This window comes from Zootoca vivipara, chromosome 6 (assembly GCF_965207765.1).
Source record: "Zootoca vivipara chromosome 6, rZooViv2.hap1.1, whole genome shotgun sequence".
Taxonomy (NCBI): Eukaryota; Metazoa; Chordata; class Lepidosauria; order Squamata; family Lacertidae; genus Zootoca; species Zootoca vivipara.
Genome location: NC_142589.1, coordinates 48,419,214 through 48,443,155, shown reverse-complemented (window position 1 = coordinate 48,443,155; position 23,942 = coordinate 48,419,214). Strand labels below are relative to the sequence as shown.

Here is a 23,942-nt window from a genome sequence, read left to right as displayed (position 1 = left end):
CTGAGGACTGCATACAAATGATGGAGTCTCAGAGGCTTGAAGGTGGCAGGATCAGGGATGATATGTCTGCAGGAGTGGAGGAAGGGAGGTCAGAATGCCAGGCTCATCTGCAAGTGTTGAATTGCCAGCAAGGAGGGCCCTACAGCATCGCTCTGTATGCAGCGTTGCCATATTTCAAAAAGTAAAATTCCTGACACCCGCAAAGTTGTTGAGCTTTATTTAGGAAGATCCCAAAATTGTTGAGCTTTTTAAAGGAAACCACCAAAGTTGTTGAGCTTAATATGCCATACATCCAGGTTTTCCCTGACATTTGGCCGCTTTGGCAAAATTCAACCCTGATGCCCTTTTTACACCTGAAAACCAGGACGTGTCAGGAATTTTCCTGACGTATGGCAAGCCTACTCTGTATGCAGTCCAACAACATCTGGACGGCCACAGGTTTCCCGCTCGGGCAGATTCCTGCCTGTCTCAATAACTCCCGAAACAGGAATAGGGACCCCTTTTCAGCCATACTTGGCCAGAGATGGGTTGGCCAGGGGCAAAAGCATGGAGAACCAAGAATGTGAATTGTACCTTTGCACAGTAGGCTAGTTTCTAGACACACTCGCCCACCTCTCACTATCCACCATCCATGATCCAAGCATGATCAGAGTTCAAAAATCACATTAAGACAGGGGGGGGGAATCCTCTCAAGAAGGGTGCAATGCAACACTGCTGGTGAGGGGAAAAGAGGCCTGGAGGTTTGCATTTGGGCCTTGTGTTCCCCATGCTTCTCCCAAAATTGGCAGCCCCAAATCCTCCCCAAAGAGAGCAGAGAATAGTTTGCAAAGGAAGGGCTGGTAGCCATGTTCACTGCAGAGCTTACGTGAGTGCAGATGGGGGCAACTGTAACAAATAAGGTAGGCTTGATGTGTATTGATTATCCATTCAGTCTCTGGCACAAGAAGGTGCATGTGCTCTTATGGGGAGTTTGTTTCTTCTGTGTCTATGGCCAGGGATGATAAATAGAGATGGCGGTCCATGAATGCATCTTCTTTCAGATGCTGCCAATGCGCAAAATCATATGTGTATGTTCTCTCACTATCTATAGCATCCCTGATCTAAGTAGGAGGAAGGCAGTCAAAGGACTTACCCATCTTACCGATCTTAAATGGACTCACTCATTCTGACCTCCTCCTGCCAAAGACCCTTGAATTTGGGAGTCACTGTCTTGATATACCTCAGAGAGACGGCCTTCAAGGTATCTGGACCACACACCTGGCTGGACTTTGAGATCACCAAGAAATGCCCCTTCTCACAGCACCCCAGATCTCTGAGATGTGGCATGTGGTGCAGACCTACATTCAGTGAAGGGTCAGAATTGGACCAAACTCATAAATTAATGAATTTGGCAAGGGCTGGAAATAACAAGTAGTAGCTTCCTCGTGATGCCAGCCTGGTGATGGCTCACTTTGGGGTGGGCAAGAAATTCCCTACCGTTGGTGAAAGGAATTGCACTTCTTTTTAAATTAAGCTTTTTCTAAATTGCCATCTATGCATACAAATTTGCATATGCAAAAGTTGTGCAAATCTGTGTCTGCTTTTTGTTGATTCCCTCCCCTCTTTTTGGGTGATGTGTCAAAGGGGCAACCTACCTTGGGCAGACTTCCCCTCCATGGATTGTTGCAGCCCCTTTTAAAGGTCACTGAATATTTACTTATTTGATTTCTATGCTGCCCTTCATGCGAGGATAACAGGACGGTTTACAATATAAAATCACAAAAATACACACCATAGTAACAAACAAAGACAAAAAAACCACACCCAGTTTAAAAGGTTCAAAAAATTGTTTAGTTTGCCCAAAACTTGGGAGAAGAGAAATGTTTTTGCCAGTCACCTAAAAATATGTAACGAAGGTGCCAGGCGAGCCTCCCTGGGGAGAGCATTGCACAAGCGGGGAATAAGTCTGTGCTGAGCGTTCCTGCAGGATTTCAAAAAGGGGTCTTTCCTGGCCCTATGCAGAGAGGTAAGGGATTGAACCTGGGACATTCTGCATGCAAAGCACTTGCTCTGCCTCTGAGCTGCATTCCCTTCTCCTAACAAAGTGCTTAACAAATCCAATCATTTGCTGTTGTGCAGCTGCCGCTGCTTCCTGTAGGTGACGTATCGTATAACTGGCCAAACTCCCGAATCTTTCCTCCCCTTTTTTCGTGTACAGCTGTGGCAAATTATGATTAAAGGTAAAGGGACCCACTCGCAGACAACTTTGGGGTTGCGTGCTCATCCCGCTCTATAGGCCGAGGGAGCCGGCATTTGTCTGCAGACAGCTTCCATGTTATGTGGCCAGCATGACTAAGCCGCTTCTCGCGAATTAGAGCAGATACCTAAATGCACAGGATCTCACACTTTATTCTGTGGCACTTTCACAAAGTTACATTATTATTATTATTATTATTATTATTATTATTATTATTATTATTATTACCCCGCCCATCTGGCTGGGTTTCCCCAGCCACTCTGGGCAGCTTCCAACAAAATATTAAAATACAATGGTCTGTTAAACATTAAAAGCTTCCCTAAACATGGCTGCCTTCAGATGTCTTATAAAAGTCTGATAGATGTTTTTCGCTTTGACATCTGGTGGGAGGGCGTTCCACGGGGCGGGTGCCACCACCGAGAAGGCCCTCTGCCTGGTTCCCTGTAACTTGGCTTCTTGCAGTGAGGGAATCACCAGAAAGCCCTTGGTGCTGGACCTCAGTGTCCGGGCAGAACGATGGGGGTGGAGACGCTCCTTCAGGTATACTGGACCGAGGCCATTTAGGGCTTTAAAGGTTAGCACCAACACTTTGAATTGTGCTCAGAAATGTACTGGGAGCCAAAGTAAATCTTTCAAGACCGGTATTCTGTGGTCTCGGCAGCCGCTCCCAGTCACCAGTCTAGCTGCCGCATTCTGGATTAGTTGTAGTTTCCGGGTCACCTTCAAAGGTGCACATAGAGCACATTGCAATAGTCCAAGCGAGAGATAACTAGAGAATGCACCACTCTGGCGAGACAATCCGCCGGCAGATAGGGTCTCAGCCTGCGTACCAGATGGAGCTGATAGACAGCTGCCCTGGACACAGAATTGACCTGCGCCTCCATGGACAGCTGTGAGTCCAAAATGACTCCCAGGCTGCGCACCTGGTCCTTCAGAGGCACAGTTACCCCATTCAGGACCAGGGAGTCCTCCACACCTGACCACCTCCTGTCCCCCACAAACAGTACTTCTGTTTTGTCAGGATTCAACCTCAATCTGTTAGCCGCCATCCATCCTCCAACCGCCTCCAGACACTCACACAGGACCTTCACTGCCTTCTGATTTGAAAGAGAGGTAGAGCTGGGTGTCATCTGCATACTGATGAACACCCAGCCCAACCCCCCTGATGATCTCTCCCAGCGGCTGCATGTAGATGTTGAAAAGCATGGGGGAGAGGACAGAACCCTGAGGCACCCCACAAGTGAGAGCCCAGGGGTCTGAACACTCACCCCCCCACTTTCTGAACATGGCCCAGGAGGAAGGAGCAGAACCACTGTATAACAGTGCCCCCAGCTCCCAACCCCTCTAGACGGTCCAGAAGGATGTTATGGTTGATGGTGTCAAAAGCTGCTGAGAGATCCAGCAGAACTAGGAAACAGCTCTCACCTTTGTCCCTAGCCCGCCAGAGATCATTGACCAGTGCGACCAAGGCATTTCAGTCCCATGATGAGGCCTGAATCCCGACTGGAAGGGATCCAAATGGTCCGCTTCTTCCAGGCGTGCCTGGAGTTGTTCAGCAACCACTCGCTCAATCACCTTGCCCAAGAATGGTAAATTTGAGACTGGGCGATAGTTGGCCATATTGGCCGGGTCCCAAGACGTTTTTTTTTTTTAAAGAAGTGGTTTAATGACCACCTCTTTCAGTGGGTCTGGGAAGGCTCCCTCGCAGAGAGAAGCATTCACCACCCTGCAAAGCCTATCACCCAGCCCTTCCCGGCTAACTTTTATAAGCCAGGATGGGCAAGGATCAAGGATCACATCTGATGGAGTTGCAGTTGCCAGCAAAAGCGCATGCCAGCTCTGCTGAGCAAAATATTGGATAAAATTAATTTTTTAGACATCACGCTGGTTGCTACTTCCAATGTGCAAAAGCATCTTTGCCAAGTGAGAGCTTGAGGTTTGAAACGAGTTCCCATCTCGTATGCCATGAGGCATTGTACTCTTCCCAGCAGGGCCAGCCCAGGGCATTTTGCAGCTGGAGGCAAAACAGAAACTGCCACCCTCCCATCTCCACCTCCTCCTCCTTTTCCCGAGGCAGCTGGAGACACCCTGGAGAAGCCCTGGCATGCTAAAGCAGTGGGGTAGGAAAAAGGAGGCTGGAGAGGAGCAAGGAACAGTGATGGGGGTCTGGAAAAGAACAGAGGGCAGCGAGTGGGGTGCTTCTGCACTCCCTGGGTCTGCTGCCCCACCCAGCAGTTCCCAGGATGCCACCTGAAGCAACTGCCTCACCAAGTCTCCTGGCAGTGCTTTTTTGTTTGTTTGTTGAAAAAGAGATGTCGGTACTCATCATTGTTACACTAATTGCCACACTTTGGGCAGGGGGAGGGAAAGGTACCCTTGAGTACCTCTAGAAAAAAGCACTGCCTCCTGGGCACTCCCAGCCACATATGGGTAAGATGATAAGGGACATCACTGGTCCATCTAGACAGGTATGGTCCACACAGGCCAGCTGAGATTTTTGGGCAGAAGTTACCAGCAGTGGCTCATGAGTTGGGGTGGTGATGGTGCGGCAGTCCTGTGCTCACCAAGATGGGGATGGGACAAGGCAGTGGCAAAGTCAGAGGAACTCTGGGTTGGCCATGGTGGCCCTGCAGGTATGCGTGTATCTGCCAGCCCCCCCCCCGGCCAACCCAGAGCTCTCCTGACCTCACCACAGGCATGTGCCTGCAGAGCCACCACTAACCTGGAGCTCTCCTGACCTTATCACTGTTCCGCCCCACCCTATTGCTGCCCCAGTGAATGGCAGCATTTTCGCCACTGGGAAGGCACTGCTGCTGCTCTGCCCCCTTCATGGGCCACTGCTGGAAGTTGCTGCTTCCAACAGTCCTGCTGTTTCGAACTCTTTAAATGAAAATACCTTAAAATGGGTGCAAAGCTTGTGGAAAGCTATAGCCTCTCCTTGAGACCTATGGGATCTATGGGATACTCACTACTGAGCAGAGTCGTTGAGCTGATATTCTCGGGACCGGTTGAAGCATTCTTGGAGACCAGAGTCTGCCCAAAGTCTCATCATTGCTGAAAGGAGTTCTGGAGAGAAGGGCTCTGTGTCCTCCATCCGACTGACAACGTCACAAACCATCTTTGCATCAGCCTGGAGAGAAAGAGAGAAGAAGTGTGACATGTCATATTTGCACAGTGGTGAAGAATCCTTAGGAAGTAAGCACGCAAAAACGGGGGAAAGCGTTCAATTTCTTAAACCATTTATTTTCCCTACAAAACTCATTTGCTTTAGTTTCATGTAGTCAGAAAGGCACTCATTATCTGAAGAATTATCACCAGCTTTTGTCACCCCCATTCATTTCCCACTGATACTCATGTGAGTCTCTGGTGACCCACCAATTGTGAATTTCGAAGCAAGTACAGAATTTCACATCTGTTGTTTTGCATTAGAAATGAAGTTTCTAGTCCTTAAGGATATAAAAATAGGCACAGAAGGGTGTGTGAGCCTTGTGAGATTTTAAAATGGCCTGGGGAGTCTAGAGAGAACCTCTGAGGTTTCAGGGGGGCATCAGTGGCCTGCATAACTCTGTGCCCTTCTACCCAAGCCCTACAGATGTGGGATACATTGGACCAAGTAAGGAAATACATGCAAATTTGCTGACGTTTAACAATTGATTATGATGATGGCGTCAACTGCAGCCCAAATAAGGCATTATCAATGAACATATGTTGCTTCACCTCTGCCAGAACAAAGGAGGAATTGATAGTGCCTGTTGTATGCATACTTAAACTCTGTAATAATAATACTATAACAACCAATCACCCATTTACTGAGTACTCATCGTGGTTTGCTTGCACAAAGTTTGCAGGGAGATTAGACAATGTAGCAAACATTATTTCCCCACTCCCCACTGTGTTTCCCCACCACTTTCCTTATTGCAAGAAGTCTGATTTTGCATGGCAAGCAGGTTTGCGGTGCAAGAGCTCCAATCAACTATAATGGTGCAAACTAAATTTGCATGAATGCGATTCAATCTTACCCCCAAATAGCAACTGTCTGGAAGTTCTCTACATGAACTTTTCTTATCCACCAGGTATCTGGTTGCTAATATACATAATCAGAATATTCATTCTCTCTCCCTCCCTCCCTCTCCTCCCCCCATCTTCCTTCTTCTGTTTTCTACCTTTGAAGCATGACTGCAGCATTTTCCTTTCTGGCAAGACCTTCACACAGTGCTGTAGCTCTGCTGAGGAAGCTGTTTGCTAGAATGCATCAATTTGTTTTCTTCAAACTGCAGAAACACACCGTTGGAAGGGGCAGGTGCTTGTTCGCCAGCAATGGGTTGAGTGCACATGCCTCTCAAGCCAAGCAGTGACAAGGTGCAATTTATTGCAGCGCTACTATAATTTGGGGGAACTGCATGCCAAGGAAAATACGACGGCAATTGATGACAATGATCCTGTGGTCAGGAGTTGGCAATGTAAGGCCCCACAGCCTATGTCTTGCTTGCCAAAGCTTTCCCTACACAATGACTTAAAAGGAGGATGAGCCATTGCAGAGCAGCAATGCAGGTCTGGGGAGAGCCTGGTTGAGCCAGACAGGCTGCCTACCTATACTCTAGTCTGGTGATTCCCAAATTCTCCCTGCCCCAGATCACTTGTTGAGGGTTGAGGAGGTCTGTTTAATGATTTTTCTGTTTGTTGTAACAATTGCAATGAGCTGCGCTAGATGCTGTATAGCCTGTCATTTTTAAAATAGAATTTTAACTCGTAAGCAAAAGAGATATACACAATAAATTAATTTCTTGTTTTTTTTTAAAAGAGAGCCTTACAAAACAACTTTGCAGCCAGGAAGAGAACTGTATGGCTTTTAACTGGATGAAGATTCAACTCCTTCATTATAGTCTCCCCTTAACTTTGCTGGCAATTTTCTCCACTCCTTTCAAGTGCCTCCCCCTCCTATCAGTTCCTCTTTAACTTCTGGACAGACACACTCCTCCCACCCCCAACACACACATACTAAAACCCCACAAGCTAATGAAGATTAAGCATGCTTAGTAGCCATGGAATGCCCAGTGTTAGTCGAAAAATAAAACTGGAAAATGGAGAGTTGAAATGCAAACAGAAAGGGAACTGCTTGGAGAAGCACGTAGCTGGCTGGCTGGAAACCAGGAACACTCTTGTTAGGAAGTGAGGATACGCTGCAACATTTTGTCGCAGGTCGCGCTTGAATGCTAGCAGGTCTCTATAAGCAAAATAGAATCACATAACTGTAGAGTTCGAAGGGACTCCAAGGGCCATTTAGCCAAACTCCCTGCAATGCAGGAATCACAACTAAAGAATTCCCGACAGGTGGCCATCTACTTGAAAATCTCCAAGGAAGGAGAGTCCACCACCTTCTGAGGGAGTTTCTTTCACTGTCGAAGAGCTATTACTGTAAAAAAAAAAACCCTCTTCTTAATATTTAGTTGGAATCTCCTTTATTGTATATTGAATCCATTGGTTTGGGTCCTACCCTCTGCAGCAGCAGAAAACAAGCTTGCTCTATCCCCCATGTGACAGCCCTTTAGATATTTGAAGATGGCTATCATATCACCTCTCAGTCTCTCCTTCTTCAGTCTAAACATACCCAACTTCTTCAGCTGTTCCTCATAAGGCTTGGTTTCCAGACCCTCTATCATCTTAGTCCTCCTCCTATAAGCACGTTGCAGCTTGTCAATGTCCTTAAATTGTGGTGCCCAGAATTGGACACAGTATTCTAGGTGGGGTCTGACCAATGCAGAATAGAGCAGTACTGCAGGCAGTGACAATAAGCCCACCCTGTCCCCATTCCACTCTTGTCCTGCCCTTTTCCAGGTCCAAAAGGACCCACACGTCAGCGGTTGTGCACCAATTGGACATGTGCAAAATGGTTTCCAGCTGTATCCCTTCCCTTGATCTGGACACTAAACTTCTGTTGATACAGCCTAGAATAGAATTAGCTTTTTTGCTGCTGCATCAAGTTGTTGACTCATGTTAACAATGCTGTCTGCAGCCTTGGTGTACCTCAAGGAGACCTTCACTTGTAATAGCCTGCCACACATGCTTATGCTTGCCCCAGGTAGGCAGTTTGGGGCGTCAGTCATCAGGTTGTTGGCTGCTCTTTCTACAGTTGCTAAAAGTTCTGGGCTTCAGACTGAAGTGTTCAAGGAAGATGTTTGGGAAGAGTGAGAGGAGAAGGCATCTCACAGCCAGCAAAAATGTGTGATGAGTTGCTTTGGGAGGAGCTTGTGGTCCTGGAGGCAATTTAGCTGTCAGGATATCAGTTCTTTAAGAACCAACATGTCCTTAAGGACTTGTCCTCAATCCTTCAACTTGCACACACGCTTAAATAAGTGCTGTGCCAAAATCCATCCTCCTGTTTCTCAAAACTTTTCCTCCCCTTGCATTTTTCTACCTCGTTCTCATAATGTCTGTGGGGTTTCAAGCTTATCTTATCGTTGCGAGGTGGCCAAGACTGGTGCACATTTTCTTTCTTTCCAGCAAAAAATGACTCCAGGCCTCTGCAGCCTCCCCAGCCTCCCCACCCACGCTTCCTGATCTGAAAAAAAAAGCCCCAGGGGAGGACTTACCCAACCATGCTGCCTTCTCCTGGGCTTTAACTGAAGTACAGATAGCCAGGGGGAGGCGATGTAATGTGGAAAGCTGGTGAGATGTTGTGCAAAGGAAAGAAAGGACACTCACAAGCCCCCTTGGCCACCTTGACATTCAAGCAAATGCAGCAGAAACCCCAAACTCTGTTCCAGAGAATGTCACTGTTTTTTTTCTTTGATAATTTTCAAGTGTGATTTCTTTTTTGAATTAATTAATGAAAAGTGGGGCTTTTCCCCCCTCTGGTGCAGCACTCGCTTTGACGACATGGGACTAAATGTGTGTCTATATCAATTTGCATTTAAAAAATACCTTCTCTAAATAGCTTCAGTGAGGTACACAAATACTTCACAGTTGTGTGTGATATTCTGCCTTCAAATATTGCATTTTACAACCTCTGAATGTTAATTCCTTCTTTCTCTTGCCAGCGTTGTTTCTGTGTTAGTCTTGTTGCAGCTAAGGATGGCTGTCAAGCATCGCATCTCCCCTCCCCCCGGGAGCGCCGTGCTTTTTGACGCCATCATTTCACCTGCTTGGAAGCCAGTCACGTGGGCCTGGTTTACCCATACACGTGCACCAGTGGATCTCTTGGCAGACAGGAGATGGATGTGTGATGCGGTTCTGTTGAAAAGCATGGCACTTGTAATGCTGTGAGAAGACATGAACGTTCCCTCCTGGTGGTGCTATTACCGTAGCAGAGGCTCATTCGTGCACGCAAGTCATTATTTGGTAATGCTGCCATCGTATGCAGAGAGGAACCTGCCCCAAGTGTATAGTATCAGGCACAGAGAAACCAAACATTGTGCGTCTTCACGAGCCCTTAGCTAAGGCCATTGGGGCACTTTTGCTGCTTTCAAAAGCTTTCCCTCCCACAACTATATTTTAGAATGTGCCCAGCAATTTAAAATTAGGTCAGGAATGAGAGGTTGGTAAGTGCTTCCAGGGGAGGAGGCGTTTTTTGCCGATTCCTCCTCCCTCCTTGCTCTACTGCCCACTTGGTTCTGGGCGCTCCCCTATCCCTAAATAACAGGTTTTTCTGGTGTGGCAAATGGAACGAGAAGCTGAGACTTAAGGGCACTCCATTCTGTGAACAGAATTTCACTCATGGATCTTTGGGTCCATCCCAGGCTCACAGGGAACAGGTACACAGCTTGAGGGCACTCTCGCATGCCACATTCTCATTGGAGGCAAATGTGTTTGAAACCATTTTGTTTAAGCAAGCCTAACCAGACATGTCTTTTTTAGCCCATTGTTGATTTTAATGATCTTTTGAATACTTTTAAATACCTATTTTTAACATACATTTATTGATTGTTTTAATGCTATATTGTTGCTGTTTTAAAGCTGTTTACATGTGCGTAGCCAGGATTTTTTTGGGGGGGGGGATTATGTTGGGCCCACCCAGAAGTGAGTTATCTGCAACACAATCAGTCAGATAGTTAAGTATTTCTAATAGTGAGAAACTGAAGCAAGCAAGGAGCAAGAAAGAATTCAATGGCACGTTCCAGTCAGGCAAAAACATATGGGGGGCATATAGAGGGGCCAGGGGGCCACATTTGGCCCCCAGATCTGAGGCCTAGATTGTTGCCGTTTAAATCATGGTGCACGGGTAAGCGTCCAAGGTGTTGCAAAAGGTTTACGCTCCTGTTTATGCCACGTCCTTCCTATCTTCTTCCATGAGAAATGGTATTTTCTCTCCACTTTCTGCTATTTGGACAGAGCTTGCTTATCTTAGGAAAAGGCACCTTATTCAAGGAATGCCAATTGTCACAGATCTGATTTATGATACAAGGGAAGAGGAAGGACATCAATGGACAGTGATGATATAGCAGAAACAAAATCTAAATAGGGATGCACAACAGGGACACATCTCTAGTGACGCTGAGATCCTCAGCTTGGGACAGATGCTGAGCTAATGTGTCAAGACAGAGGAGTTATTTTGGAACCCACCGGATCAGCAGAAATGGCACCTTCCATCCACTCATTTTTTAAAAAACAAAAAACCCCACATGATGGTTTTCACTTTTATCTCCTTTCCAGTGGAAGTCCTTATGAAGGAACTATCAAAAGTCAATGGAGACGATGACATAAATGTGTCCTTGGCATATTTCCTCAGAACAGAGGCCACCAATCGCCCCAAAGAGAATTCCCAAGCTCCTGAGGTCCTTCCCCCTGTTACTGCCCCTTTAATCCCTTGATGAGTGTGCATCAAACCATAGAATCACAGAACTGTAGAGTTTGTAGGGACACCAAAGATCATGTAGTCCAACTGCCTGCTATCCAGGAATTTCAACTAGATTGCACATGACAGATGACCATCCAACCTCTGCTTAAAAACCTCCAAGGAAGCAGAGTCCATCATCTCTTGTGGAAGTCTGTTACACTGTTGAGCAGCTCTTACTTTCAGAAAGTTCTTCCTGATGTTTAGTCAGAAACTCCTTGCTTGTAACTTGCTCCCATTGGTTCAAGTTCTGCCCTCCTAAGCAGAAGAAAACAAGCTTGCTCCATCCTCCATGTGACAGCCCTTTAGATATTTGAAGATGGCTATCATTATCTCCTCTCATCTCCTCTTTACCAAGCTAAACATACCCTATTCCATCAACCATTCCTCATAAGGCTTGGTTTCCAGGGCTTCTATCATCTTGTTCGCCTTCCTCTGCACACAGTCCAGCTTGTCAATATCCTTCTTGTATCACGGTGCTCAGAACTGGATGCAGCACTCCAGGTGTGGTCTGACCAAGGCAGAATAGAGTGGGACTGTTACTGTTATGTACTGCTGATTGGTCCGCAGGAGCCACCCAATCCAGCTCCAGGTGGAAGTGAATCAGCAACCTGATTGGCCTGCAGAAGCAGCCAATCAGGCTTCTGGCAGAAGTCAATCCGCAATCTGATTGGCTCACAGGTGCAGCCCTGAAGTAGCCAATCACGCAAGGCCCATAGTGTAAATAATGTATATAAGCAGACGTTTTGGGGAAAGAGACATTCTTCTCTTCTTCTTCTATTGCTACTACAAGCCGAATAAAGAGCATGAAAGTCACTCTTGACTCCGGGTATATTTCAGTTACTTTCCTTGACTGGGACACTAGACTTCTGTTGACTCATGCTGAGCTTGTAGTCTACCAAGACCCCTAGATCACATGTCCTACAGACACGCCAGGTGTCTCCCATCTTATATTTGTGCAGCTTCCTGCATAGGTGCAGAACCTTGTGCTTGTCCCTATTGAAATTCATTTTGTAAGATTTGGCCCAGTTCTCTGATCTGTTATGGTCATCTTGAATTCCGATTCTGTCTTCTGTGGCATTGGCTACCCCTTCAGGTTTAGTGTCATCTGCAAATTTAATGAGCAGCCACTCAATACTTTCATCCAAGTCGTTTATAAAGATGTTGAATAAGAATAGGCTCAGGAAAGGACCCTGCGGCATCCCACTTGTCACTTTTTTCCAGGTTGATGAGGAACCATGAGTGAGCACTTTTGGGGTTTGGTCAGTCTACCAGTTACAAATCCACCTAACAGATACCTCTTGCAGTCCACATTTTACCAGCTTCTGTGCAAGAATATCATGGGGGACTTGGTGCAAAGTCCTACTGAAACTGATACACTACATCTACAACGTCGCCCTGACACACCAAGCAAGAGAGAGATTTGTCTGACATGACTTGTTTATGAGAACCCCAAGATGGGTCTCAGTAATTATAGCATTGTTTTCTAAGTGCTCATGGACCAAAGGACCTTAGCTGAAGGAGCACATTTCATTCAATTTCTTTATTTAAATATTTCTAGAACACACCTTTCATAAAAATACAGTGATGTACAAAATTACAGTGCCTTCGATAAAAGCTTCAATAAAAGCTGGTTGGTGGGGAAAAACATGTTTCAAAGACCTGCCTGAATCTATTGGATTCAACTTTCCCTTGGAAAAGTGACATTTGCATGCACATATAGTGGTACCTCTACTTACGAATTTAATGCGTTCCGAACGCACATTTGTAAGTCGGAAAAATTTGTAAGTCGAATCCCATAGGAATGCATTGGGAGAAAAAAATCGTAAGTAGAAGCAACCCTATCTAAAAATTCGTAAGTAGAAAAAATCCTATCTAAACCACATCCAAGATGGCGGACGGAGCTCTATTCATAAGTAGAAACCTTTGTAAGTAGAGTTATTCGTAAGTAGAGGTACCACATACAATTTTGCTGGTGAGGGGTCTCTCTCTCTCTCTCTCTCTCTCTCTCTCTCTCTCTCTCTCTCTCTCTCTCTCTCTCTCTCTCTCTCTCTCTCTCTGGCAAGGGAAGTTAGAAGGAGGAGAGAAAGTGACCAGAGACACTCACACAAAAATCCAAATGTGCCTGTGGACCTAAAAAAGTTGCCAACTCCCACCTTAGCAGATTGGATTGAAAAAGGCGGAAGGCTTCCTCCCCTGAAAACTTGCTTCCTTTAAAGCTGAACAAGTTTGAAAAGGAAAGAAAAAATAACAGCCACACACATGCACCAAAGGATCTCTCTCCACACAACACAGCCACCCACTGAAAGGGCACTGAGCCCAGGCCTCCACGATATGCATTCGTTAGCTGATTTAACAAGCAATTAACAGTCCCGGCAGAGATGATGCCCCTTCCTTTTCGAGCTCTCCAGGACATGCCTCAAACTGTGAGTGACCTTAACATCTCTCCCCCTCCCCTCTGGGCCCAGCAGGTAAGATTTTGAAATGCGACCTGGCTGGGTCCCGTCCCCCCCACGTCTCTTTCCAGGCCAGCCTTCCACTCTCTACCTCCCTCCCCAGCCAGTGGGATTCAAACCTCCTGCCAGGCTATGCCATCTGTACCGAAGTGCACAATTAAATAAGACAAAACAGGGGAAGGGGGGGGAAATCCACCACCCCTCTGCATCCTAGCAGTTTCCATCCCACTGGGGTTTTGTTTAATGAATACCACGGTGGTATTTCAGACAGGAGAGAGCTAAAAATATATAAGTGGGCACTTGAGGGATGGCTGGACCAGGGCGGAGGGGAGTGGAAGAAAAAAGGCAGCTTGTTGAAAGGTGCCACAATTATTCCTTTTCCCACCCTGGCTGTTTTCCCATTTTCCTTCCTTCTTTCTTTTCTTTTTTTAAAAAAACTACTCTGTTTTTCAGCTGCTACAGTCTCAGGGTTCTCTGAGGCTTATCTCTACAGAGCAATGCTATTTATTTATCATGGTGATTTACTGCTGGGCAGGCATGCACTAAGCGTAAGGAATGGGGGGTGGTGTCCTTGCCCTAGTTCTCGCTCCCCTGTGAGCAAGAAAAGAGAAAGAGGAGGATCGGGGCCAGTGGCACTGGTAGGCACCCAAGAGCCAGTGTGGGGCAGTGGTGAGAGAGTCATACTAGGACCTGGGAGACCAGGGTTCAAACATCCGCTGGGCAACGGAGCTCACGGGTGGCCTTGGGCCAGCCACCAACTTGCACCCTAACCTACCTCACAGGGTTGTTGTGAGGGTAACATGGAGGAGTGGGAGAGCCATACATACCACCTTGGGCTTCTTGGAGGAAAGATGGGCTAAAGATAGATAGATAGATAGATGATAGATAGATAGATGATAGATAGATGATAGATAGATAGATAGCTCCACTGTTGGTCCACCCCTCCCTTGGCCCCTTGGCTTATCTTGCAGCAGTGGCTGAAAGGCAGTCTGCCATCTTGAATTTCCCACAATTCTCCTGGAGTAACCACTATTGGCCAAGGGACTTGGTGGGCCGGTTGGATAGGGTTTCCCCTCTCATCTGGAGCCACCGCTTAAAGGGTGTCCCCAAATAATTTTTAACAGAATAATTGAAGAGGCTTGTTTTCTTTATGGTGTCTAGAGTGGTGTCTAGGTGAAAAAGAAGACAGGGCTCCTGAAACTTTAATAGTTCAGTGAGTGGGGACAGAGTGAGAGCTATTAAAGGTACAGGAGCCCTGCTAGTAGGTGTAGCTTGTCACAAAGCTATTAAGGGTGCAGGAGTTCTGTCCTCTTTTTCACTTGAAGCATTGCAACTATTCACATGGTCTTGATTCTGACCAGCAACTTGTGAAATGGCTAAAACAGGTGGGAATACTTTTGGTACGTGGAATAAAGCTTCTAGCTAGGACAAAAAAAGGTGACATTTTAAAATCTGAGGAGTTTTTAAATCTGGCAGCAAGGTAAGCATTGCCCTCTGAGATGTACTGTTTGGTCTTTCTCTCACACCCAGTCAGGCTGGTCAAATGGGGAGGGCTAAATCTAACCCTTTCCCTCCATGCTATTTTGCTGATCAAGTTTGACCCCCCCCCTCCATAACTGCTGTGATTCTCTGCAGGAGAAATCTAGCAACATAAAGGAAAACGCCTCCACATCTCAACATAGCAGTTAAATTTTATATATATATATATAGTCGTCCCCCCCCCCCCAGCTCACTGGAACTCAGCTCCAGCACCTCTCAGGTGGGTGCCATTGCCATTCTAAGAGAGCGAGGAAGAAGTTCACGGTGAGTTCTGGCAACACTTTTCCTAGAAAAATAGAACCATATATATGCACAGTGTATATTTATTGTGAGTTGACACAAGGTAAAGAAAGGAGGGCATGAGCATTCTGTAACGACAGGGGCTCCTTCCCATGGGCTGTCCATTGCAGCCTACAGATGATGTTCCCAGATCTCCCATGCGCTGACAATTCTGCTACATTAATTACAGCGTGAATATTTGTCCCCACCTTCCAGCGCTGAGCTCTGAGCAGGCAACTAATTACTGGGTCCTTAGCACGGCGCGGCTTCCCAGCATGAAGGGAGCACCCTACAAATCATCTAACGTGAGCTGTATTTAACTACAGATGTGTGTCCGATTGTATTTTTTAAAAAGAGCAGACCACACCACCCATATCTTCTCTAAATTTGCATTTTCTCATCTTACTGCCTCTGATCTGATCCCCTGCTCTTTTTCAGTGGCTAAAACAACTTATTCCTTCCTTCCTTCCTTCCTTCCTTCCTTCCTTCCTTCCTTCCTTCCTTCCTTCCTTCCTTCCTTCCTTCCTTCCTATGAGTAGTGATGTCTCGCAGATTACCAAATTTGGACCGAGTGCTGCAGCCTGCTAGCCAGCTCCATTCGCTGGTGGAACATCTGCCTTTAAAGCCAGTGCATGCAATCATTCTACACACACACATGCACCCGAGATAGATCACTGCCAGGTGACATTTTTCCATCAATAATTTGCAGACCATTTAACATGGGTACTATTTTGGATTTTGGTTTGAGAGTGGAGATTTTCTCCACAGGGGTTAAAAGCCCATCCTTGGACATGTTCTTGATAAGATACACTGCTCTGAGTAATTAATAATGATAACAGGACATATTTAAACCTTTGCAACAGTGCTCAGCCTGGCCTCCGAACCTTTGGATTTGCCACTGTTTACAGCTGCTGCTAGAGATTAATTGGCTACATGGAAGCAATCAGGGTGAGGGGTTTTTTTGTTTTGTTTTTGTTTTTAAAAAACACAATTCAACTTCCTAACTCCACTCTGCCCACTAATTTGAGCACTGCTTTAAGTTTCCATGGTGCTTCACAGATATTGCTGCTGTGATCCTTATAACAAGACAAGTTTGTATTATTATCCTCAGGCTGGCCCAGGACATTTTGCTGCCTGAGGCAAAACCCCTGGTGCCGTGCTCCACCACTACTTCCTGTCCTCACAGCCGCCAACTGCCCACCGCTTGCCCCCGCCAGGTCTTCGCTTCTGCTGGATGCCTGCTGCTGCTTCCTGCTTCTCAGCAACTGTGCCATGCCCCTGCCTCGGCTTCCTCCACAGCCATGCTCCCCTCCTCCTCCACCTTCTTCTTCTTTGGTGATCACTTGTAGCCGAGTAAGATTGTCTTCCATAAACACGATTTTAACAATGGGTCCGTAAGTGACTGTGGAGGCCAATTCTGGATCCACACGTCCTTCCATAGTGGGGACATTGGTTTCCAGGCGGGAGTTGATCACGGTGTGGATTTGCCAAGCGCGCCTTCCTCTTAGCACGTTTCTCCCTTGTGTTCTGAGTTCGAGTGTCTTCAAAGCCCATGACACCTTTGGTAAAGGCTGTTCTCCAACTGGAGTGCTCGCAGGCCAGGGTTTCCCAGTTGTCAGTGTTTATACCAAATTTTTAAAGATTTGCCTTGAGACAGTCTTTAAACCTCTTTTGTTGACCACCAGCATTACACTTCCCATTTTTAAGTTCAGAATAGATTAGTTGCTTTGGAAGACGATCATCAGGCATCCACACAACATGACCAGTCCAACGAAGTTGATGTTGAAGAATCATTGCTTTAACACTGGTGATCTTTGCTTATTCCAGTACACTGATATTAGTTTGCCTGTCTTCCCAAGTGATGTGTAAAATTTTTCAGAGACACCGTTGATGGAATGCTCCCCTCCATCTGGAGGGCACGCGGTTGGGAGAGTTCATGGGAGAGACCAGTTTTGAGCTGGTGGCTTCCTGGTTCACAGCTCAGCCCCTTCTCCAGAACACTAGGGGTTTCTCTCTCTTTAGACCTCACAATAACTATAAGGAGATTGTCAACAAAGGTCAGTGCTCCATAAGGGGAAAAGAAAATCCTTATATGATATAATAAAGGGAAACAGAAAAAGGAGAAGTAATTCAAATTAATAAAAGAAAGTGAAACTGAATTAACACTATCATGATATTGTTTGCTTCAATACCTTATATATACTAGTCTTTTTAAATTGCCTAACCTGTTGAGATTATTTTATAAACTCATAAAAACAAATATCAGACAACAAGTTGCTTTGAGAGCAGACACCTGTGGACACAATCAATTATGTTTAGTCATTCTGTTGGTGCCTCAGCCAGAACAATAAAAGGTTGTAACTGTTTTCATCATTCTAGAATCATGAGCTTTGGAAACGCACTCAGAGAGAAGTGGGATGATCAGGGTTTGGCCGAACACAGGAAGGATCCCCCTGGGTCCTTCCGCTCAAGGTGGGAAGGGCAGGGGCTGAGCCAAAGCATCTGGGGTGGGGTTAGTGTGCATGACTCTGCTCCTCCCAACATGGGTTTAGACAACACCACCTGGCTGGAACTCAAGTCTTGTTGCAGGAGAACCTTCTGCCAGTGTTAGCGTAATCTCAAGGCGAGTCCAGTTTCCTCGTCCCCAAGGGTGGGGTTCTCTTTGAGCCTTTCTTTCCAAAATAATTAAAAAAAATAGTGAGCCAGTGTGTGCTTTTGTGGATCCCTGGTAGCAGAACACATCAAACAGCAGGTTCGTATGCCAGTGATATTTGCCAGTATATATGCTTTAAGATATAACTGATCCTGCATGCTGATGGAGTACAATCCCCAGTTTCCATCCCCAGCAGCATCACCAGGTAAAGCTGGGAATGTCCCCTACCTGAAACCCTGGAGAAGCACAGCCAATAGGTGTGTAGACAATACTGAGTTAGATGGACCAATGCTTCAGACATCTTGTGAAGGCTTATCTTTTAGGCCACAAGACTGGGCCCCATTTTGTGTGTTTGAGTCCCCTGATATTCTGTGTAAGCTGCTTTTATACTGCTGTTCTGTTGTTGTGGGTTGAGTTTTTTCTTTGATGTTGTGATACATTGTTTGTTTTTCAGCTCATACACAGCATATACATACATATATGTATATACGCGCGCGCACACACACACACACACACACACACGTGTCCAGTTCATAAATGTTTTTGAATGAAATAAAGGGTTTGACTCAATATAAAGCAGTTTTCTGTGTTCAAGGTACATAATAAGCCAAGCCAGAAAAGGGTTTTTTTTTCTGGGGAAGGGGCAAAGCTCAGTGCTAGAATATCTGCTTTGCATGCTGGTTTCAATCCCTAGCTGCTGCCTGTCAGTGCGGACTCCCGTATTCCCTTGAGCTTTCCTCAACTGGGCACTGCTCTTCCCTTAGCTGAGCTTACACACAATAGCCCCCCCCCTTCTGATCTGAGATATTATTCTTAGAAGTTGCAATTTCCTTGCAGACATTCTGCCGAGCAATGTGCTGCAGAGGAGAAGGGAGGGAGGAAGGTGCTGGTGACGGAAGGAGTGCGGTCAGGGACGGCAGGCTCCTCCCCTCCATCTCCCTTGGTTACTGCTCCATTAGCAGTGAGCCTGATGGATCTTTGTCTGGTTAATAAAAATAACATAAAAAAGAGAAAGTACTCAGGACTGAGCACAGTGATCCCAGAGCTTCCAACCATCTAAAGGGCTTTGTTACCAAGGCAACGCCTTGTCTCCTAGCTGCAAAAGGCCACGAGAATGAAGGCAGCCGATGGAAAATGAATAGGGTGACGGCAAGACAACAACAACATCAGAAAAGGAAAATCTGCCAAGTAGAGTGTGAGGGGGCAGGGGAAGGGAGGGATGCTTTTTGGGGGGGTGGGCATGGACAAAAATAAAACCCTGCCAAGGTTAGTTAATGAAGAGCTCAGCAAGGCCTCGGTACCAGAGCCGCTGAAAAGTGTCGATGATGAAGGAGGACGGGAATGGAGAACAGCAAAAACCAACTCCCAGTTTGTTAAAGGGCAGTATTCAGAAGGGCAAAGCAAAGCTCAAAGGTGGATGCCGTTTCCCAATATTCTAATTGCATGGCTTTTCTTGAGGTGGGTACTTTATTCTACCTGATCCCTCCAGTCCATGACCTGGGATTCGGAGAGGGCACCAGCAGAAACAGAAGAGGACAACACAGGCAGCCACAGCTTCACTCACAGCATTAGTTCTCACTGCCAAACAATGGTGCAGTAGAGTGCAGGGGATTTTTTTTAGAGAAGGAGCAATTCTGCCTCTGCTGGAGCAGCAAGGTGCTATAATTGTTCTGGAAAGTGACCAAAGGGATAATGAAGCTTTCAAGTTTGTTTGTGACATTCTGGCATTGGTGAAGTCAGAGAATATGGAGAGTAACAAACAAACATAGACTGGATTCTTCCTTCCTTTTCTTTGATGAGGTTCCTCCTTCACGATAGCAATTTAAACGGTAACACTTTTTTTTTTTTGCAATACACTTTGCATTCCTAATTAAAACCCAAAGGTGGTGTTTCAGCTGACTGAAGATCTTTTGCTAAAGGTCAATACGTAAAGCTCAGAAGTCGGCACTGTGGAGTTCAATAAAGCTCCCGCCCAAGAAAATCCGCATAGAATTGCAGTTCTGCTGCTAAACTGTGTATTCTGCTACGTGCTATTGCTCTTTGATTCCTGGGTGTGTAGCAAAACATATAAACACACCAGAGCCTGTATTTTTTAAACTCTCCCTTAGGCATGCCTATGCGAGCTGTTATGATGAGGTCCCGCACTTCAAAATTTAACACTACACTGTTGCCAAAGAATCAAGCCACTTTTCAAACCAGACAAGAGACTTGACTCTTTGGCCATAGGAACCTGAAACAGCGTGAACTGGACCATCAAGACTCCATATTCCCTGTTCCTGTACCTCAAACTGCCTGCAAAGATGTAGCAATGACCCTGACATAGAAATCTGGATGGAGGGTTTATTGGCCTTGCGTGGAACATTCCCTCACTCCCCGAAAGGTCAATTTAGGTGATGATGCCTTCAGTGCTCTGCCTGATGTTAAGCCCTTTCCCATTTTCCAAGTCATCTGCTGTACAATACCCCTGTTGCACTCGATCAGATGGAGTCGACAGGGGCACTGGCTCACCTGGTGAGATGGATCACTTCCTGCCTGCTCGCTACGGGTCTGGAGACTGTACAGGAGAGCCAACCCACTGGCTTCCATTGCAGGTGATTTACTGTTGATTACAGAGGCAATTACAGATTGGGTTTTCCACCCACCTCTTCTCTATCTGCCTGCAAGGGAGGGCCTAGGGTGGTTGGTGACTCCCCTTCCCCTGCAGACAGGAGCTTAAGAGTGGGGATGGTGGGAGTGCTAATCTGATGGGAGTTGTAGTCCAAATCACCCAGAGAGAGACAAATTGGTGAAAGCTGGTTTATAGCTTCAGGGGTGAAAACCAGCAGCTTGGTGTGGTGTAGTGGTTAAGAGTGGGAGACTCGTAATCTGGGGAACTGGGTTCACATCTCCGCTCCTCCACATGCAGCTGCTGGGTGACCTTGGGCTAGTCACACTTCTTTGAAGTCTCTCAGCCCCACTCACCTCACAGAGTGTTTGTTGTGGGAGAGGAAGGGAAAGGAGAATGTTAGCCGCTTTGAGACTCCTTTGGGTAGTGATAAAGCGGGATATCAAATCCAAACTCCACTCCTCCTGTGTGAGTGAGAGTTAAAACTAGCCTCCTGTATAAAGGTGAAATGGGCACCCAGTGTTCCAGCCACTTTTGCCTCTGGCCCTGCCCACCAGGGGCATGTGGCCCCCAGAAAAGAACGTGGCCCTTCAGCCAAAAAGGCCTTCCCCTCCTACTCTACATCAGTAATCACTGCCCAGCGACTGTCTTCTTTCCCCGACAGCTCAAACCGGCTTGGAAAGCTGTGTGGCCCCCCCCCCCCCGTTTGCTAGAAAGTCCCAGAGACCAGTAATGGGGCCATTGAGAGGGCAGAGACATGTCCCCATGTTCCCGCCAACATCACACTTGTCTCCATTCAGGGCTTCCAGATGGAAAGCTCCATCTCTGCCAAGTGGCAGCGTCTCTTGCCAGAAAGCAAAAAGCACCACAGAAATTAAAGGAAACCACGGGAGCGGAACTGTTGCCCCAAGCTGGCACTGGAGCTCCCAGGACGGAGGCAGGCTTCTCCTTTAGCCCTCGGGCAGAAAAATAGCGCAGTTCAATCTGGGGCGGCCACGTTCCCCAATTTGCAGGGCTGGCTGGCCCACCTCCAGTTGGAAGAAGGGAGAACAGGAAGGGCTTTGAAGTTAAGAACATGAGGCGAGCCCAGCTGCTGGATCAGGCCAAAGGCCCATCTGGTCCAGCCTCCTGTTCTCACAGTGGCCAATCTGATGACCCAAGCAGGACTGGAGCAAAACCACACTCACCCCATTTGTGATCCACAATGGAGGCCTATCATAGCTACTGTGCTTCACAGGCATCTGTAAGAACCAACTCCTAGGGGCGGAGGTCCCTTTGCCCACCCCCCAATAAAATATTTGAGGGGGCCAGCCCCCCCCAGCTTAAGGGCATTGCCATTCAAATGAACCACATCTTGTGGTCGATTATGCGGGGTGAGGATGACCTGACCCCCAATATTTTATTCAATTTGATACCCCTGCACCCATCGATAGCCTCCTCTTCTTTGAATCTGTCTATTGCTTTGTCAGAACCACTGAAGTTGGTGGCCATCACTGTCTCTTACGGGATCAAGTAGCCATAGTTTAGCTACAGCTGTCCATGGTTACTCGCCACAAGGGCTATGTTCCACCTCCACTGGCAGAGGCAATAATGCTTCTGAAAACCAGTTGCTGGGGAGCACAGGAAGAGAGTGCTGCTGTGCTCATGTTCTGCTTTCAGGCTTCCCAGAGGCATCTGGCTGGCCACTGTGAGAACGGGGTGCTGGACCCTTTGGCGTGACCCAGCAGGCTTTTCTTATGTCCTTATGGGGGGCGTGGCGGCTGGGGGGGGGGTGCAGTGTCACTGGATTGGCTGTGCCCACGCTGTACCAATCTCCCCTCATGTTTTGGGTTACTGGCAGCAACCTCCACACTGTGATGCCACACCAGCCTCCTCTGCCAGCCACTCCTGAATCCGAGGGAAGGGACAACCTTCTTCACACCCAACAGATCAGCCTTCTCCACCCTCTTGATGTTTTGGGCTACAACTCCCATCGGCCCCAGACATCACAGCCGTTTTGGACAACAACTCCCATTTCCTCCAAGAGAGCATGGCTAGCTGAAGATGGCTGCTGTAGATATTATCTACTGAAATCCTTTGAAAAAAGAGAATTGGATGGATTCATGGGGGAGTTTATCACAGGTTATTAGCCGTGATAGCTAAATGAAGCTTTCACGTTCAGAGGAAAATCTGAGCACCAAACATAAAGGGAGGAACCTGCTCAGGTGCTTCTCATTGGGGCACCTGGTTGGCCACTGTGAGAACAGAATGCTAAACTCTATAGGTCAGCCTTCCCCAACCTGATGTTTTAGACTACAACTCCCATCAGCCCCAGGCTGCTTTGGATTTGTAGTCCAAAAAATCTGGAGGTCACCAGTTTGTAGAAGGTTAAGACAGCCCTCTGGTCTGATCCCACAGGCCTCGGACAGCTGCATATGAAAGATCTACATTGGCTCCTAGTACGTTTCCGAGCACAATTCAAAGTGTTGGTGCTGACCTTTAAAGCCCTAAATGGCCTCAGTCCAGTATACCTGAAGGAGCATCTCCACCCCATCATTCTGCCCGGACACTGAGGTCCAGTACCGAGGGCCTTCTGGAGGTTCCCTCATTGTGAGAAGCCAAGTTGCAGGGAACCAGGCAGAGGGCCTTCTCGGTAGTGGCGCCCGCCCTGTAGAATGCCCTCCCATCAGATGTCAAAGAGAAAAACAACTACCAGATTTTAAGAAGACATCTGAAGGCAGCCCTGTTTGGGAGGCTTTTAATGTTTAATCAATTATTTTATTTTATTTTTCTGTTGGAAGCTGCCCAGAGTGGCTGGGGAAACCCAGCCAGATGGGCGGGGTATAAATATATTATTATTATTATTATTATTATTATTATTATTATTATTATTATTTTCCTGCATTGCGGGGGGCTGGACTAGATGATCCTCAGGGTCCCTTCCAACTCTACAATTCTATGATTCTTATGTAATAACCAAGGACTTTCCATGTGCAAAAGATGGTTGTTCTGCTCTACCAGTGAGCTTTCAGATTTTTGAACACACCCTGGTCATAGTTCCAGCCCCTCTGTAAAATCCTGTGAATGATTTCTCTTGCTGTGTTCACATGAATGGGCTATTTTCAGAGTAGTTATTTTGTGAGAAAGCCCTGAAAAGCTGCACCTGCTTCAGTTCTTAGAAATGCAAACCTTTCAGTATTGCTGAAGTCCACCTGCACTTTTAGGCCTCGAATCAGTTCTCTCTCCTTCTGTCAAGTGGATGGCTTGGACCAAACCATCCCTGTTTTTTGTAAGGCAGCAGTAAGCCTCTTTATTTAGAAGAGCCGACGCTAGCTTACACAAGGCCTCAGAATCCAACCCTCTCT

General features: G+C 46.8%; 1 protein-coding gene across 1 annotated transcript in view; it reads right to left on the bottom strand.

Moving 5' to 3' along the window:
* Positions 1-23,942, bottom strand: part of GNAO1 (G protein subunit alpha o1) — a 157,961-nt gene that overhangs the window by 30,187 nt on the left and 103,832 nt on the right. Inside the window, exon 4 of the mRNA XM_035117115.3 lies at positions 5,206-5,366. Within this exon, the coding sequence (XP_034973006.1) occupies positions 5,206-5,366 (161 nt within the window). The remainder of the gene's footprint in view (positions 1-5,205; positions 5,367-23,942) is intronic.